At 35.7% G+C, this 20108-nt stretch overlaps 1 protein-coding gene and 1 pseudogene across 1 annotated transcript in view; one reads left to right on the forward strand and one right to left on the reverse strand.

Moving 5' to 3' along the window:
- Wrn (WRN RecQ like helicase) overlaps positions 1-6636 on the forward strand; it is a 141853-nt gene extending 135217 nt beyond the window's left edge. Inside the window, exons 34-35 of the mRNA XM_077792648.1 lie at positions 386-517; positions 4202-6636. Coding sequence (XP_077648774.1) covers positions 386-517; positions 4202-4324 — 255 coding nt within the window. The 3' untranslated portion in view covers positions 4325-6636. The remainder of the gene's footprint in view (positions 1-385; positions 518-4201) is intronic.
- Positions 6637-9094: 2458 nt separating this feature from the next.
- LOC113193124 (RNA-binding motif protein, X-linked 2 pseudogene) lies at positions 9095-20079 on the reverse strand (annotated as a pseudogene).
- Between the last annotated feature and the right edge of the window lie 29 nt (positions 20080-20108).

The raw sequence follows: 20108 nt of genomic DNA on the forward strand, positions 1-20108 counted from the left end.
AGTTTCTTAAGTGTTTTTATCATGAATAGATGGTGAATTTTGTTAGAAAACTTTCTCTGCATCTATTGTGATGACCAAGTGTTTTTGTCCTTAATTCTAATTGATGTGATAAATTACTTTTATTGATTTGTGTGCTTTAAACTGTCCTTCATCCCTGATGTAAAATGAACTTGGTATAATATACAATCTTCTTAATATGTTGTTGAATATGATTTTCTAATATTTCATTAAATACTTTTGCATCAGAGTTCACAGGGATATTGGTCTATAGTTTTCGTTGATGTGTCCTTATCTGATTCTGTTCTACTTTCTTAGGAATAGATTTTTTTTAACTAAGAGAATAGTGTATGACATAACTATTTTATATTTTGTAAAATTTTTAAAGGTTGTTGGAATGCATTCTGACAATTTTTCAATGAAAGATAGAGATCACAGACATCCAATAAAACCAACTTCCTGGAGTCAGCCATCCAACTATCCGGAAAAAGAAGATTTATTTTTAGATTCTCATTCACAGGTAAAATTGATTCATGAAAATAGTTTTCATGACAAATATGTCAGGCTTGATAACTAATATGTTTAGAATTTTCTTAGTTATAGATGAAATTAAATGTGAATATAACTTATTTATCTTTACTTAAATATGTGTAGGCATATAATCAGCAAATGAGTTAATGTTTTCTATTACAACTTAATGACAATAGTATGGTGATAGAATTTGGAACATCAAATAGAGGTAAATAGCCCCATAAAATTCCTTTTTATGATGGCTGGGAATTTTATTGTTCTACTGATAAAGGAAATAGACACAGGAGACCAATGTTTGTAATAAATGACTTAGACCTCATAATTAAGGTCTCTTCAGATACTGATTGTTGAGACAGAAGACACAGTGAATATAAGTAAGCATTTCCCCCTTTTTTCTCAATGAAATAAGATCATTGTTATAATTATAAATACTGACAAATGCTATAGAAATATTGTAGGAAAAAATAATATTAGTAAGTACCAAGAATAAGTCAAGATGTGTTTTGATATTTTGCACATTTTCATTTAACTCCAGATACTTCAGTGATGTTATATATACTATGATTACCCTTTTCTGTGGAAGAAATTTAAATAACATGCATGAGTCATACATATTGCATGTGTCTCAGTTGGAATTTAAACCAAGGACATTTTTTCTTTTTCTTTAAACAGTACTGAGGATTGGACCTAGGGAGTGTTCTACCACTTATCCACACCCTCAGCCTCTTTTATTTTTTTATTTGAGATTTGGTCTCACTAAGTTGCCCAGGCTGGCATTGAACTTGTGATCCTTCTTTCTCAAACCTTCCTCAGTAGCTGCGATTACAGGATGGTACTAACAACTTTTTAAAATATAAAGTTTCATACTACAGAGCAATAGTAACAAAAACAGCATGGTACTGGTACCAAAACAGGCGGGTGGACCAATGGTACAGAATAGAGGACACAGTAACCAATCCACAAAACTACAACTATCTTATTTTTGATAAAGGGGCTAAAAGCATGCAATGGAGGAAGGATAGCATCTTCAACAAATGGTGCTGGGAAAACTGGAAATCCATTTGCACCAAAATGAATCTGAATCCCTATCTCTCGCCGTGCACAAAAGTTAACTCAAAATGGATCAAGGAGCTTGATATTAAATCAGAGACATGGCATCTGATAGAAGAAAAAGTTGGTTATGATCTACACGCTGTGGGATCGGGCTCCAAATTCCTCAATAGGACACCCATAGCGCTAGAGTTAACAAATAGAATCAACAAATGGGACTTACTCAAACTAAAAAGTTTTTTCTCAGCAAAAGAAACAATAAGAGAGATAAACAGGGAGCCTACATCCTGGGAACAAATCTTTACTCCACACACTTCAGATAGAGCCCTAATAACCAGAATATACAAAGAACTCAAAAAATTAGACAATAAGATAACAAATAACCCAATCAATAAATGGGCCAAGGACCTGAACAGACACTTCTCAGAGGAGGACATACAATCAATCAACATGTACATGAAAAAATGCTCACCATCGCAAGCAGTCAGAGAAATGCAAATCAAAACTACCCTAAGATACCATCTCACTCCAGTAAGACTGGCAGCCATTAGGAAGTCAAACAACAATAAGTGCTGGAGAGGATGTGGGGAAAAGGGCACTCTTGTTCATTGCTGGTGGGACTGCAAATTGGTGCAGCCAATTTGGAAAGCAGTATGGAGATTTCTCGGAAAGCTGGGAATGGAACCACCATTCGACCCAGCTATTCCCCTTCTCGGTCTATTCCCTAAAGCCCTAACAAGAGCATGCTACAGGGACACTGCTACATCGATGTTCATAGCAGCTCAATTCACGATAGCAAGACTGTGGAACCAGCCTAGATGCCCTTCAATAGATGAATGGATAAAAAAAATGTGGCATTTATATACTATGGAGTATTATTCTGCATTAAAAAATGACAAAATCATAGAATTTGGAGGGAAATGGATGGCATTAGAGCAGATTATGCTAAGTGAAGCTAGTCAATCTTTAAAAAACAAATACCAAATGACTCCTTTGATATAAGGGGAGTAAACAAGGACAGGGTAGGGACGAAGAGCTTGAGAAGAAGATTTACATTAAACAGGGATGAGAGGTGGGAGGGAAAGGGAGTGAGAAGGGAAATTGCATGGAAATGGAAGGCGATCCTCAGGGATATACAAAATGTCATACAAGAGGAAAGGAGGGGTAAGACAAGATAATACAAATGGAAGAAATGATTTACAGTAGAAGGGGTAGAGAGAGAAAAGGGGAGGGGAGGGGAGGGGAGGGGAGGGGGGATAGTAGAGAATAGGACAGACATCAGAATACATCAGACACTAGAAAGGCAATATGTCAATCAATGGAAGGGAAACTGATGTGATACAGCAATTTGTATACGGGGTAAAAGGGGGAGTTCATAATCCACGTGAATCAAACCGTGTAATATGATGTATTAAGAACTATGTAATGTTATGAACGACCAATAAAAAAAAATAAAAATAAAAAAAAAATAAAAATAAAATATAAAGTTTCATAGTGTATTTGCCTGTGATTGTTTGTTTTTTTTCTTATCCTCAGCTATTTAAACATAAATAGTTTTTAAACATAACAAACAGTAAAACATAGCTAGCAGTTGATAAACAATATATAAATAAACCATCAATTTTTAAAATAAATTATATTATAGCTATACCTTAGGGTAACAGATGTTTTGTAACTTGAATAAAGCTACCTTCTCATAAAGCCTTCAAATACTTCCAGTCACTAAGTTAACTCTGCTTGATTCCAAGGCATACTCATGTTAGAATGATTTCTCTGTTATATTATTCTGAAGTTCTAGTACTCAAACTGAATGCTCAGATTTATGCTATTATAGAGTTAGGGAATTCTTGCCTACTTAAAAGAAATTTTTTTTTCATGTATGGATGGTATGATACACAAACCCATCCTGTGTAGTCTTTTTTCCAGGGACTTTTAACCAATAGTTAAGAGGCTTTTAGTGCTTGAGTTGCTAAAATTGTGTGCAGTGTTGCACCTGTGTTCATTTATCTTCCCCCTCCCCCCCCCCCGAAGGGAATTTGTAGTTGTCAGCAGAGTCTCAAAGGACTCTGAGATTTAAAAAAAAAAAAATTTTCATTTATTCATTGACTATTTCATGAGTGTCTGCTGTGTCTTGATCATTCTGCAAGGTGCTGATAATAATTGGATCACTCTTCTAGTCTATCTGCCATTGTGGACATTAGAAGTTATGTTCTTTTTCAAATGCCTAATGTATGTGTGTCTGCATACATGACTGTATACCTTTCTCAGAAAATTAAAAATTCACCATTTTGGTTAACCCAAAGCAGATTCACCATGGGATTAAAATAATGTCCAAAATCTTCCTTTACTAAATTAGTGCCTAGACTTGAGTGTCTAAGAACAGATGACGGGATAGCAAGTAATTGCCTAAAGAAATGATAATGATTTCTTTTTTTAATTAACTTTTTGACCCATAAATAAATTCTATGGATGTCACTATTTGGTTTGATTGATTTTGTGTGGGGAGGAAAGGTGGTTGTATATCCAGGAACCTGTGTTACTTTTTTGCAAATGCTATATATTTTCAGTAATAGAGATCTTTTTTTTTTTTTTTTTGTATTTTCTTTCTTTCTGTTTCCTATAGCCTGCATCATCAGAAGCCTCAAAAAGAAAATTACCTGAATGGTTTGCCAAAAGAAGTGAAACATCATCTGCCACCAGCAACAAATCAATGACCAAAACAATAAAGAAAGGTCTTTTTAGTTAAGTTGGCAATTACTAGAATGACCTTGTGTGTCTTACTGTTTTATAAGAGGAGAGAGCTATATTTTATTTTTGAAAAGGGTTAGGAGTAATAGTTTAGCTAAAAAATTATTCTAATCCCAAAGTAAAACTCACCTGTATATTGAAGGACTGGCATCTTAAATTTTCACAGTTCAGATAAAGTATTTCAGTCTTCTCTCAATCTAAGTGAATATATCATAAAATAGAATATTAAATTTTCTTTCAGATTGATTTTGGAAATGTGTCTTGTTTTTTAATTTTTTAATAATAATATATTTGTAAATTGTAATGTGATGATTTTATATATATAACAGATTAATAGTTGTATAGTGATTATGTGATATAAAATCTTTTTATTTTACAAAAAATCTGTCTTGCAAGTGTAAGGAAGCATAATTATTTCACAAATTGTCTTACTGTCTTCCAAAGAAGCTTTTGTGTGTGCATTGTAGATGGTATTAGTTGACCAGACCAGTGAAAATGAAACAGTATTTTGGAAAACATGTAAGTGGGGAAAAAGAAAGTTAAAAGAATTCCATTTGTATTAGGCAGCTATTGCACTTTGTATTTTCTAGTTTCCGATATTTTTCAAATAATAAAACAATGTCCTTCATGTTAAATATTATAAAGATATATACATATATAACTTTCATTTACTTAATTACTCCAAATACCTTTTTATATGAGAATGTCAGCATTTGATTCTAATGTCTCTTATATAGTACAAATAAATATCTGAAGCTCAAACTCTGACAAAGTTTGGTAAACCATGATTATATATCTTTAAGCAGTTCATCATATAATTTATAAATGCATTCCAGAACCTTGATTGCCTCCCATCCCCACAGTACTAGGAATTGAACCTAGGGGGCATTCTATCATTGAGCTCTATCCCTAGCCCTTTTTATTTTTTATTTTGAAATGAGGTCTCACTAAGTTGCCTAGACTGGCCTTCAATCTGCAATCCTTCTTTTTCAGTCTCCTGAGAGCAGGGGTTACAGGTGTGCACCATTAAACCAGGCTGATTGACTTTTTTGTTAATAAAAATAACCATTGTTAATAAAGAAGAAATATTTGTTTATTATAGAAGAATTACCAAAGTCCAGAAAGTAGAAAAAAGAAGATAATAAAAATCACTCTTAGTTCTACTGATAGGAAATCATAGTTATCTCCCTTTGTGTATCTTGCTAGACCTTCTCATATTTACTTGTTTCCTTAATTGGTTATATATAATTATACATAAAATAATTTTAATTGTAAAACACTCAAACTATAAATAAAAAGTAAAAGTTCCCTGTGTTGTCATTTTATCACATCCCAATGCCAGAAGGGAACACCTATTAAATATGTCATACATAGTTTTCTAGATATTTCTTGTACATTTCCATGCATTTGCGTTCTATGTGATGAAATGTCAACTACACATAAAACATTCTTGCTGCATGCCAAAGTGTGATGATCATCTCTAGAAATTTGATTTTGTTTGATTATTTGAGTTGTGAATTGAATTGGCTACTTTGTTTCATGGTATATAATTTTCACCAAAAAAAAAAAAAAAAGACAGACAGAAAACTTGGTTATTCAGCAACAATTTCTCAAGATGAAATGAGAAATGATGTCAGCTTCTCACTTCACCAGTGACAATATTTGAAATTTCTAGTAAAATTTATAATTTTGGAAAACTTATATCCTTTACCAAAAACTTGCCACTTGCCTTAACTTAAAGATTTATCTAATGAGATAGATAATAATTTTAAAATATGACTCTTGATATTAAAGACTTTGTATATGTTTAGAAGATTTGCATAGCTCAATGAATCAGTATTTTCTGGATGGTTAATTCATGGTGTTACATAATCATGCATGGATAAAAGATCTGTTGGATCTCAGGTATCTTAAACTACAACTATCTTAAACTATAACTTATTCAGTTTTGGTATAATTTCAAAACTGTCTACCATTATCTGAAAAAGCTAGTAAAATTTCTCTGTTTTCCAACTGTATACTTGTGTCAAGTTCAATTTGCCAGAACAGCATGTCAAAATAGATTAAATGCAGAAACAGATCTGAGAATCCAGCCGCTTCTGTTAAACTATGTCATAAGATTTCCAAAAATGAAACAATGCCATTCTTGTCACTATTTTTTTAAAAAATACTATTTTTTTAAAAAAGAACAAAACAGGAAGGAAGAGCATGAGGAAAAGACTAACTGTAAACAAAGACAAATGGGGGGAGAGAAAGTGAGAGAGAAGGGAAAGGATATGCAAATGGTAGGAGACCTTCAATGATACACAAAAGTATAAGAGGTTATGATGGGCAGGGGGGAGGGGGGAAAAAAGGGAGAGAATTGAACAACAGCAGAGGAGGCAGAGAGGGAAGGTGGGAGGGGAGGGGAGGGGGGATAGTAGCAGTTAGGAAAGGTAGCAGATCAAGACAGTCACTAATATGCCATTATGTAAAAATGTGAGTATGTAACAGATGTGATTCTGCTATCTGTATTTGGGGTAGAAATGGGAGTTCAAAACCCAATAGAGTCAAATGTATGAAAGATGATTTATCAAGAGCTCTGTAATGTTTGGAACAATCAATAATAAAAAATTTTAAAAAAATACGATTTTTTAAAAAAATCATATATTTATCTTAGCATGTAATGATTTAATATTTTTAAACAAATTAATAAATATTTTTAAATCTTCCTATGTTTGACTTCTTAAATGGTAATGATAGCTATAAACCACATTAACAAAGACTCTTTGGGATCCTCAATAAATTTTAAATCTTTTTTAAAAGGGATACTTTTGATCTCAGAGGTTGAAAACTATTGATATAATATTTTATTATATGTGTATACAGTGAATTATTTAACTTCTTATTGTTGAACACTGAAGTTACTTCCATTTTTTGTTTGTTTGTTTGTTTTGCTATTTTAAACAGCAGTGCTTTGAACATTCTTGAAACAAAATAGGTATAGTCTGGTGCCAAAAACCTAACCAAAGGGAGAATACATCTGTTTTCTTTTCTTTGTTAGATTTTATACCTTTGCAGTGTAATTTCTCTTTTCTCATTACCTATGGTTCTGTTTTCTGTCTGGGTTGATTCTAAGGAGGATCAGTCCAACCTGGATGTGGGATTGGCACCTATGGCCGTATCTAAGCCAGTCCCTGGTAACAGCATTTGAATCTGGAGCAGCTTCATGGCCTGAGCTGTTACAATTAGAGTGAATGTTAGTATTTTTTGTCAAAATGCTAGAGCAAATATGTTCTCTTTTCCCCTGATACTAGTTAGGAAGAAATTTGGGGGGCAGTTTTAGGAACATGAACAATCATCCTTTAGTGAGACTGGCACTGAGATAGGCAGTTCAGAAATACAGGAAAAAATTTAGGTTATTGGTGATGTTGCTGAGCTACTAGTTCATTTACCCTACTTTGAATATTTCAGATAAGTGGGACATTAATTCTTCTTTATATTAAACCTGTTTGAAGGAGGGCTTTTAAAAATATTTTTATTCTTTTCAGTTATACATGACAGTAGAATGTATTTTGACATATTATACGTACATGGAGTATAATTTCCCATTTTTGTGGCTGTACATGATATGGAGTCACACTGGTTGTGTGTGTATGCATAAATGAACATAGGTAAGTTATGTCCAGTTCATTCTACTGTCTTTCCTGTTACCCCCCATCCCTTCATTCCTATTTATCTAATCCAGTGAACTTCTATTCTTCCTGTCCACCCTCCACCCCGTACCTCGTTTACTACGAATTAGCATCCACATATCGGAGAGAACACTGGACCTTTGGTTTTTGGGATTGGCTTATTTAGCAAGATAGTTCCATCCATTTGCCAGCAAATGCCATAATTTTATTTGTCTTTAAGGCTGAGTAATATTCCATTGTGTATAGGTATCACATTTTCTTCATTCATTCATCTGTTGAAGGGCATTTAGGTTGGTTCCATACCATAGGTAACATGAGTTGAACTCCTACAAACATTGATGTGAGTATACTGATTTTAAGTTCTTTGGGTATATGCCAAAGAGTGGGGTAACTGGGTCAAATGGTGGTTCCATTCCAACCCAGTGGTAGATAGGCAGCCACATAAGAATATTTTTCTCATGATACATATCTGTGTTAGTTTGTTACAAAATAACTCAAATATACATTTTACTTGTTTGGTGTGTATTTCAAACTGTGGAACTTTACAAAAGTAGATGAGGAAAAGAAAAAAAATGATTTTTATTAAGTGTTTGTGTCAGCCTTCCAAAGTGGTGTTAAATTTATGAAATTGCAAACAAAATGAAACCAAAAACTTCCAAACCGCAACAACGTCAAAAAGCAATTTGGTGAATGCTGTAATTATTAAAAGTGCCTGTCAAAGCCATGCATGGGTTTTTCAGGGGGAAAGTTTTCACTTCTCTCCTAAGCATTTTGCAAAATAAAGTAAAATACTACTTAATGTAATAGAATTTCACAAACTTCAAATTCAACACTTCAAAAATATTGCTTTTACTTTCTGTAACTCAGAAATCTCTATTTTAAACCCTAATTCTTCTTGATAACAGACAACAAAAATCTTAGTTTCCCCCTCCTCAAGAGGCTTGATTGCCTCAAGGTTTTCTTTCCTCCTTCTCTCTAGGAGTGAAAGGGAAGCTTTTAACAGAGCCCTGTAGGCCCTTAGGGTTTCTGTCCTCAGTACCTCTCTGACTCCTGCTATTTTGCTCTTAGACTATCTCCCTGTCCCAATCTTTGCTTCAGCCACACTGGACTCTGTACTGTTCCTGAAGGCAAATACAATATGTCTTAGGGTGTTTATATTAACTGTTTTTTCCTCTTGGAAGGTACTTCCATTAAATGACTGGAAGGTGTAGGTCAGTGGAAGAGAACTTGCCGAGAGCATACTCAGGGCCATGGGTTCCATCCCCAGCACAGCAGAAAACAAAATAGAATTATACTCCAACTAACCTCCTTTAAATTTCAGTACCCTGTCCCTCTCTATTACCTGTTCCAATTCTTCCCACAGTACATCCCCTTCCAATATACTGAAAATTTACTTATTATGTTTATGATCTCCCTGGATAGAACATAAGCTCAATGGGGACAGGGATTATTGTCTGCTTTGTTCACAGCTGTGTACCTAACACCTAGGAAAGAGAGTGGCAGAAACTTAGGAAGTATTTGTTCAATGAATAAATATGTGGGAGCATCCAGATGCTACAGGATTCTGGTCAAAGCTCCGTTAGCTGGGGAGGCATATGGATCCCTAGTCATCTCTACTTTCCACACAAGTCCTTGGTCTCAGTTCTGTAAGATACCTGTTCCCTTTCTAACTTTGCCTTTGGACCCCAGACTAGCTACACACACAATCAAGTCGTCAGCTCTGCCATCTATTAGCAAATTACTTACATACACCAAGCCTCTTTTAAACACTTTGTAATACAATGTACAGATGTTGCTGGTCTCAGACACAATGTATGTAGACTGTTTAATAATGGTTAGCACCCATAGTGGTCCTGAGAGTGCCTCTTACTGTGCTTGGTTAGAAATCTCAGGTGTCAGCAACTCAAACTGGATATCTCTTTCAAGGGCAGATTCTGACTGTCATTATCCAAGTTGACAGAGCCACAAGTAAATATTCAACAGATAATTTACTGAGTAACTACTACGTGCCAGACACTTTTCTAGGTTCTGGGGATACGGTAGTGAATAAAAGAAAATGTGTATTTTGTCATCCCTTAGATAGTGATAATGGGGGAAGGAGGCAAGAGTATTTCACATTGGATGCTGAGAATGTGAGTTGAGCTCTGGAATTAGCCTGAGTTGAACAGCTTGTAACTATAACCTTGAGCAAATCATTCTACTACAAGCCTTTTTTATTAAAATCATTTTGTAGAAGAGGAAACAGGCTTAGAGTATTTGGGAGTTGAATGAAGTGAAGCATTTAGCACAATCTTTATTGGACTATGAATAATAAACGTTAGCTATTTTCATCCTTTCTCTAGGAAAGCTATAGAGGAAGCCGTGTTATAATCAGAAGTTTGCCTAGTGGTTTGGTATAAAAAAGGGGAGTTATAATTTTGATATTTAGTGATACCAGACAAGGTTTTCTTTATTCTTTTTTCTTTCTTTTTTTTTGTGTATGTGTGTGGAAAATAGTTCATATTTTATGTTATGTGAATTTCATCTCAATATGAATAAACAAATGGTAAGGGACATATGCAGAAAGAGATATATCTACCACCAAAAATAAATAAGATATTTAAAAACTGTTTTTCAAGGGAGAGCTAGGGAGGGAAGTGGCTAATTTTAGGACTCCTCCCAATTCCTAAGAAGCCACACTTCTATATAGCTCCACCTGCCAACTGCAAAGCTCCTACAATCCTGGGTTCTAAATACTTACCACAAGCAATACAATTCTAGAATTATCTGGTATTTTCCCTTTCTGGCAATTTCACCTTAAATTGGGGTCTGAGGGTTCAAGAGTCATATTTATGAACCAAAATTTAGGACACATACTCTGATTAAGTACCAAGTATATTCCCAGAGACGACTGCACCAAAAATTCCAGGATATCTGGCTGTTGAAATTACAACCTTCTCAACAAATCTACTATGCAAGGGATTATAAGAATCAGTCACAGAGATTTTATATATGGAAATATTAACAGCAAAACTGAATTTGATAAACAGTTCAATGTCAAATAAACCAAGCAGCTGAAACAGGCTTCAGTGCTGCCTACAGTTGCAGGTGTTGGAAGTCTCCTGCTCCTAGGAGCAGTGGGCCTTTTTTGTGTACCGGATTTATCTTGGCTCCTACTTCTACTTCTGTGACACCATCCTTCAAAATGCCCATTGTGCCAGCTAGAATGTGTGTCTGAGCGTCACCCTCTGTCTCCATCCCTATTCTGTCTTCTCCTGCCTTCTTTCTGCTTGAGGGCTTGTGCTCATTCTTAGGTTTCTCCTTCTTGGGATCCCTCTCTGCGCCCTCTGCCCTACCACAGCAGGAAATCCTGACCTCAGGGAGCAAGGGTGGTGCTTCTGTCCCTCTGGATTTGGACTTATGAACCTTCTCTGAGTTCTTGCTGCTGTGCTTCTTAGGGGCAGAGTCGTTCTTTTCTTTTATTGTCTTGTTTCCAAGCAATGAAGAGGATGACTGCCCTGCCTTTACCTCCTGACAGTCTTCTCTTTGTCTTTCTCTCCCCCCCCCTCTGCTTTTTTGTGTGTTTGTCATCTTTAGAACCCTTATATGAACTCAATGAGGGAGTTTTAGTCCCACAGCCCTTCTCCTGGAGTTCTTTGGTCACATCATCCACTTTTTCTGAGTTCTTAGGAGCCTCATAGTTAGACATGTGATCCACACGAATAGTTCTTCCTTTTATCTTGATCCCATTAAAATTGTCAAATGCCAGAACTGTGCTCCTCTGGTCTTCATAGCAGAGGAAACAGAGCCCTTTGGATTTCCTAGTCTTCTTGTCTAGCACAAGATGAATGTTAGCAATCCCCCATATTGTGAGAACACACAAACGATGTCCCCTTCAGTCAGTTCATAAGGAAACCTTCCCAGAAAGATCAGGCACTGTCTTTGTGCTCAAGTGTGCCAGGACACCTTATCTGCCACCCCAAGCTGGACCTCTCTTTGTTCAGCTTGTTGTTCAGCTTCACTTTAAAGAGTTCATCTTCACAAGGGCAAGCTTCACCAAGGCTTCTTGATGTACCAAAGCAATGCTTACTTTTCACTTAACAAAGAATACAAAGGGATGGGCATTCCAGAAACTTTTTTTTAAGAAAATAATCGGAATAGTCAAATAATTTGCATGAAATATTCTGGTTTGTGAATTGGCTGTTTATTAAATCACAGTTTTTATTTCTCAAGGGCTTACTATAGTTGTTTAAAAATAGGGGTATTTAAGCTGGGAAAGATTGATGAACAGCAGGGAGAAAAAAGCATTTTCTGAAACTTACAGAATGAGACTTGGCAAGTCCTCCAGGCCCCATTGTTTTGGGTCCCAGTAGGGACAGTTTATTATTTTTATTTAAAAATTTGAATTTCATACTCTGTAAACAATAAGAAATTATGTTTTGTACCCCCTGCCCCTTTCCGTCCCCATCCCCCCCCTTTTTCTATTTATCTTCCTTTTGCTTCTTTGGCTCATGATTTTCACTCTGGGGGGAAAAAAGCAACATTTTACTTCACTGGTTCAAGATCACCATCTACTGGTCACATCTGGCAATTTCAGGTTTTATGGTTCATCATAAAATCAAAGACCATCTTTTGGTTTTGTTTGGATTTGGTCAATTCACTTATTAAAGCAGTTTTCTAGGTGGAAGATAATGTGAAGACCAGGAGGGTAAGTGGAGCAGAGTGCTTCTTATGCCACAGACAATGGGAAACTCAAGACTAAACCTCTAACATTGTTAGATAGTTCAAACCTGACAACTGGCATAAAGAAAGTGGATCCACACTCCGAAGTAAGCTGGGTGTCCTATCTACGCAGAGAGGGTCAACAAGGTCCTTTCCGACAAACACAAAAGTCTCCCAAATCTCAATAGCATGGGGTTAATGATGAGGTGGGAGGTCACTCAAGAACTTCGGGCAGCTTCTGGAAAGCAAACTGTCACCTGGCCTGCAGGAACAGGGCAGGCTTCTGGAGATGATGTTTAGATAGCCTAGGGGAGTGCAAACAAGGGACAAGCAGGTGGAGAGCAGAAGGGTATGACAGATGCAGGGAACAACCGAGCCTGGACACAGAAGTGTATGCGAGGGAGTGATGAGATGTCGGGTTTTGCTAGAGAGTAGACAACAGATGCGGGGCGATATCAGACTGGGAATCAGCAAGCAGTCCTCCTGAGTGCTGAATCAGGAGCCTTTGACTCTGGCCTTCCAGCAACCCACCAACATACTCATTTTCTTTTCCCCTTATTGCTTCTTCTTCCTTGGCTGGACTTTAGGTCCACCTTTAGCCGGTGGACAAAATTCAGTTCAACAAAGATCGCAGATCTGGTCCGGGTAAACCAGGAGAGGCAGGAATGTATCGCTTGCGCCTCCTGGTGGCAATTTTAGGATTGTGATCCTTTATCTTCTTCCGCCCAGCGGAAGGAGAGCTGCTTCTTAAAACCAAGAGGATTTCTTGTCAGTGAGTGAAAGTGTGACTGTAATTATAGGAAGATACAGAAAGATTAATATTTGTCTGGGACTGTGGATAGAATTAGTATCACCTTACTTTTGAGTAGTGGCTCCTTTTCCCTCTTGAGCAAATTGCTCTCCTTGATAACCACAGGCCTGGGATAGCACTGAATCATTCAAATCCATCCTGTTGGAGGATTTCCCAGTTTGTGAGTGTTGTGTATACTTATATTTGCACATGTAATCATTCTCTCTCCCTCCCCCCCATTTCTCCAGGCTTTTGGGAAATCAAATTCTTAGATACTCATCTCTCTTTTGTTTAAAGAACTCTAACTCTGCTGACTCGATTGTGGTGTCCATATTCAGGAAGGAAATTTGAACGAGATGAGGATCATTTATTGATTTGTGGGGAAGAAAAGAGTGAATTCTTTCTGTTCTAGAGATAGCCTCAGATTGTCAATAATTGATTTTGTTTTCAAGAATAACGGAGGAATTTAAAGTAGTGTGCAATTAAGGGGAATGGTTTTTGCTTACAAAGCTTTTTTTTTTTTTTTTTTTTTGCATTGACAGAGACATGTCTAGGATTGTAAAGCTTTAAAAATCTCATGTAGCTGATGGGTCCAGATTTGTCATCATAGAGGAAGCTGAAATCTATTTATTTACTTGTAAAATTGAAGGGATTTGAATTTAACTGACCATCAGTCCCTTTGGGCAGGGCATAATTGGATTTACTTCTCTGTTCTCATTTGGAAATCTTCCTTTGACTTGTAGTGAGAAAATTCTGGGGCTCCCCACAGTCTAGAGAGGGGCTTCTTAAACTTTCCTTCCTCTTACCCCATCCTGTCAGAGAGAACTCAGCTTCCCAGACAGAATGACAGCAATCCTTCATCCTCACTTACCGAGTTTCACAATTATTTCTAGTCTCCAAATCTTGTGCCTTAAAGAAAGAATTATACTTCTGTAGAGAGCATTTCTGAAACAAAGGGTAAGCACCCTATTTCTTAGATAAAACCTACCATCAGGCCACCTGTCCTCCAGTTTGATAGCCATACCTCCCAAAATCAGGTGTGGAAGTCTTAACCCCCAGAGCCTCGGAATTTAATGGTAGGGCCTTTAAAGAAGTAATTAAGTTACAATGAGGTCACTAGGAAGGTTCTAGACTGGTGTTCTTAGAAGAAGAGGAGATCAGGACATAGCCACAGAGGAAAGGCCATGTGGGGACATAGGAGAAGGCAGCCACATATGCAAGCCAAAGAGAGAGGCCCCAGAAGAAAGTAACCCTGTCAATACCTTCATCTTGGGCTTCCAGCCTCTAGAAATATGAGAAAATAATTTCTGTTGCTTAAGACACCCAGTCTGTGGTATTTTATTATGGCAGCCCTAGCAGACTAATGTGCCCCGAGTTTCTCATTGTTCAAATTCATCCCATAAAATGGATTAAACAGCCTCTATCTAAGCAATGTTTTCCATTCACACCCTCGTTCTGTGGAGTTCAGAGATTCTTCATTTTGAGAATTCTAACCTGGACTAATTTCTTCCCTGTTTAGATCTTATTTGGGAGATGCTGAGCTCACCCTTCCTAATGGAAAGGAATGTAGGAGAACAAGCCAGGGGTAAGCTCCTTGATGTTGGCCAATATCCTGTGTGCATTTTAAAGGCTGTAAGAACCTCTTGGCCCAAAATGCAAGGTCTTTAGCAATATACCATCAATTTTTCTTATACAAACTTAAAAGCAAAGTTGTAAATGTAGTGTAAAAAAGAAGAAACACAATTAGAAAAATAAATTCCTATTCTGTACCTACTCTCAATTAACCATTGTTTCAATTAGGAGTTTCTTGTTTTGAAAACAACTTTAAATACATTTGGATGTACTCTTATGACCACATCATTTTTAATGGTCACACAGCATTCTATTTCATGATGTACCATGCTTTTTTAGTCTCCTATTTTTCATTGTTATAAATAATGCTGCAATGGACATAATTTTAAATATTTTATAAAAGTGAAATTTTTTTTGATATGAATAGATTTGTATGGTCAAAATTCCCCATTTAGAGAATATGTGTGCCTATTTTCCAATTGTCCAAAGTATCCAAAGTGTTCTTGTCTGTAACCTCTCCAACATTGCCTACTTTCAATCTTTTGCCTTTTTGTCAATCTGACGGGTAAAAAATTGTCACTTATTATTGTATAATGATTTGAATTTCTTTTATTATTTATGAAGATTAAACATTAATCGTACAGATTTATTGGTAATTTGTATTTTTCTTTATTAAAAGTTAGGTATTTTAAAAACATTACAAAACTATAAAAGCTGCTTTATGAGTTAAAGATACTGGCTCAGTCATGTTTATCTCTCAGTTATGTCAGTCTGACATTTACCTTTTAATTGGATTCATGATTTCTTCACAAACAAAAAATAAATGTATTATAAAAATTTATGAAGTCCTATTTAAAATTATGTCCATCTAGAATTTATATTGGAATAAGTTGTGAAGTATACAGTATTTAAGGTCTCTGGATTTTCTAATAATTATCCAGTTACCCCAGGACCAATTATTGAACACTATTTTTTTTTTTTTTTTGGTATTGGGGATTGGACCCCCAGGAGTGCTTAAACATCGAATTACATCCCTAGCCCTCTCCCCCCCCCCCCCGCTTTTTAAAATTTTGAGATGGGGTCTCACTGTGATAATCAAGCCAAAGTGACTCCATTTTGTTTAGTAACTCCATTTTGTAAAACAGCCATGCCAAATAGAAAGGTCATGATTGGGGCAAGTTGTTTTTCCTTTTGTTGTAGAAACCCTCAAGAACATGGAAATATCTAATGGGGCTCTGTTTCTGTAACTGGGGTGAATGGGCTAATTGTGATTGGCTAAGCTTCCTGCCGCCTGACTGCAATCTCCTGCTTCTGTAACATGGCTTGCTTGCATTGGCTAAACCCCCAAATGTCCCTTTTGTGGTTTTCAAGCTTAAAAGGAAGGCCCTTACAATTGTTCGAGGCGGATCCAGAACAGACTTTATGCTCCCAGTCAGTTCCCGTGGGGTGTGCTTCAATAAAGGCTTGATTCGATTGTACGTGAGTGGTCTGGAAGTCATTTTATGAAACCTGGGACGGTGCTTAAACTATAACATCACTAAGTTTCTGAGGCCTCACTAAATTGCTGAGGCTGGCCTTAAACTTTCAATCCTCTTGTCTCAGCCTCCCAAACCACTGGGATTATAGGTGTGTACCATAGTCCCTAACTCAGTTATTGACACTAATACAGGGGTTAGAAAACTATGTTTATGGTATTACCTTCTAAACTATTCTAAAATTGGGTCTCTTTTGGACTTTCTATTATATTCTGTCAGATCCTGAGCCAGTGCTATGCTGTTTTAAATATTGCAGTTCTGTAATATATATTAATGTCTGTAAAGCAATCCTCCTAATTTTCAAAAAATTCCTGGATATTCTCCTATAATTGGCTCATCTAAATGAATTTAGAATTATTTTGTAAAATTCCAACAAGTTTTTTTTATTTGGATTGCATTAATGTTCTAGATTAATTTGGGAGAAATATCATCTAACATAATCAAAATTTTTCTATAGGGAACATAGCTTATTTCTTGTTTTTCTCCATTTTTAAAAATGTCTCTTAGTAAAGCTTTGCAGTTTCCTTAATCTAGGTCTCATGTATATCTCAAGTTTATCCCTGGGTAGTTTTTGTTTTCCTGTTTGTGTCATGAATTCGGACCTTTCCCTTTACATTTTTTAATTGGCTAGTTATGATAGTAATAAAATTATATATTTGTTGAGCAATAACTGTTATATATAAAATTTTCACTGATTCTATAGGATTTTACAGGGAGACTCTCATATCATATGCCAAACATGGTATTGATATATATTGCTGTGTACTATGTATATCTCTTAATTCTTCTTTTCTAATTGTACTAAATAGAACTTTCAGAACAATGTTGAATAATTGTGGTGAAATCAAATATACTCATCTTGTTTCTAGCAATAATTTCATTTCACTACTTATTATATTTAATAGTAACTTCTGATAACTATTTGCTTACATGTCCTTGAAGTTTCCTTCTATTTGTAACATATTCAGTTTCTAATTTTTCCCCAGAATGGATGTTGGATTTTATCAGATGTCCTTACTGACACCTATCTAATATCTTTTTTATCTTTGGTTTGTGAATATGATAAGTTATCTACATAGATTTTCCTAATATTATATACTTTTTTGTTTCAATGTTTTTCTGGTAGTGATAAATTATTTATTTAAGTTGGAACCAGATTTAATAGTCTCATATTTTATTTTGTATTATATTTTTAGGAATGATTCACTTGTTTTCTTCTTTCCTTCTCTCCTTCATAGGTTTCAGTATATGGCTATCCCAATTCCATTAAAAATTGAGACATTTTCTGGTGGGGGTTTGGGCTCAGCGGCAGAGTACTCACCGAGGACATGCAAGGTCCTGGGTTTGATCCTTAGTGCCACATAAAAATAAATCAATAAAATAAAGGTATTGTGCCCAACTACAAGTAAAAAATAAAAATATTTTAAAAAATGAGACATTTTCTTCTTTGTTTATGTTTCTTACTTTTCTATTTGGTTTATTTTCCAAATAGTTTAATTTCTTCTAGAGCTGAATGTGGTAATGTATATCTGCATAGAAATTATTAATTTGATCAAAATAATCTTATTTATCATAACAATGTCTCACTTATTGAAAAGCCACACAATGATATTGTTTTGAAGTTGAAATTTTTTCCTTTTTATCTGTTATTTGATTCCATTCCTTGTTTTTATATTTTCATTTTCTCCTTTTCGGTTTTGGTTAGACTTGCCAACAGTTTGTGTCTCTTACTGATCTTCTCAAGGGACATTCTTAATATTTGCTTGTCAATCTTTTTTTAAATTTCATAATTAGTTAATTTTACTTTTTAATAAGTAATTCCCACTTCCTGCTTTCATTTATTTTTTTCTGGTTTCTTCAATTAGTTGATTTTTTTTGTAAAAATGTAATTTTAAAAATATTTAAAGCTCAAAATCTTTTTCTTTTCTGAGTATTTGGGGATTATTTCTCTGTGCTTTGCTATGTATTATTATTATTGTGATTGATGTAGATAGTATTACAGTTCTTACTTTCTCTTACATCCAAGGATTTATAAGAAGACTGATTTTTAAATTTGCAAGGGATTTGATTTTTAATAAGATAACAAATAACCCAATCAACAAATGGGCCAAGGATCTGAACAGACACTTCTCAGAGGAGGACATACAATCAATCAATAAGTACATGAAAAAATGCTCACCATCTCTAGCAGTCAGAGAAATGCAAATCAAAACCACCCTAAGATACCATCTCACTCCAGTAAGATTGGCAGCCATTAGGAAGTCCAACAACAACAAGTGCTGGAGAGGATGTGGGGAAAAGGGTACACTTGTTCATTGTTGGTGGGACTGCAAATTGGTGCAGCCAATTTGGAAAGCAGTATGGAGATTTCTTGGAAAGTTGGGAATGGAACCACCATTTGACCCAGCTATTCCCCTTCTGGGTCTATTCCCTAAAGACCTAATAAGAGCATGTTACAGGGACACTGCTACATCGATGTTCATAGCAGCACAATTCACGATAGCAAGATTGTGGAACCAACCTAGATGCCCTTCAATAGATGAATGGATAAAAAAATGTGGCATTTATACACAATGGAGTATTACTCTGCATTAAGAAATGACAAAATCATAGAATTTGGAGGGAAATGGATGGCATTAGAGCAGATTATGCTAAGTGAAGCTAGCCAATCCTTAAAAAACAAATGCCAAATGACTTCATTGATATAAGGGGAGTAACTAAGGACAGGGTAGGGATGAAGAGCTAGAGAAGAAGATTAACATTAAACAGGGATGAGAGGTGGGAGGGAAAGGGAGAGAGAAGGGAAATTGTATGAAAATGGAAGTTGATCCTCAGGGTTATACAAAATGTCATATAAGAGGAAAGGAGGGGTAAGAGAAGAATAATACAAGTGGAAGAAATGATTTACAGTAGAGGGGGTAGAGAGAGAAGAGGGGAGGGGAGGGGAGGGGAGGGGAGGGGGGATAGTAGAGAATAGGATAGACAGCAGAATACATCAGACACTAGAATGGCAATATGTAAATCAATGGAAGTGTAACTGATGTGATACAGCAATCTGTATACGGGGTAAAAATGGGAGTTCATAACCCACTTGAATCAAACTGTGAAATATGATATATTAAGAACTGTGTAATGTTTTGAACTACCAACAATAAATAAATAAATAAACAAATAAATAAAATGAAAAAAAGTGCCAGACTTTTAAATTTTTATTGGGTCTGGCAGATGCTGCTATTTGCATATCAGATATCCATCTCTTCCATTTTTCTCTAGTCACTGAACTCAGATTTTGTTGATTGCAGCAAACTATGCAGCATAATTGCTCAATTTTCTACTCACCTTGTAGATAGTCCTGGCATGGGGCATGGTTCTGACCAGTGAGATGTAAACACAAGTCCCTGGAGTCAGAGTCCTTTTCTGAACAGAAAGGCAAAGGCTTTCCAAAAGAAAACTCATCACCTCTTTGCCCTTTTTTCTTCATCCTTGCTAAATTCCCTGAATGCAAATGTG

This window comes from Urocitellus parryii, chromosome 14 (genome assembly GCF_045843805.1).
Source record: "Urocitellus parryii isolate mUroPar1 chromosome 14, mUroPar1.hap1, whole genome shotgun sequence".
In the NCBI taxonomy this organism is placed as follows: domain Eukaryota; kingdom Metazoa; phylum Chordata; class Mammalia; order Rodentia; family Sciuridae; genus Urocitellus; species Urocitellus parryii.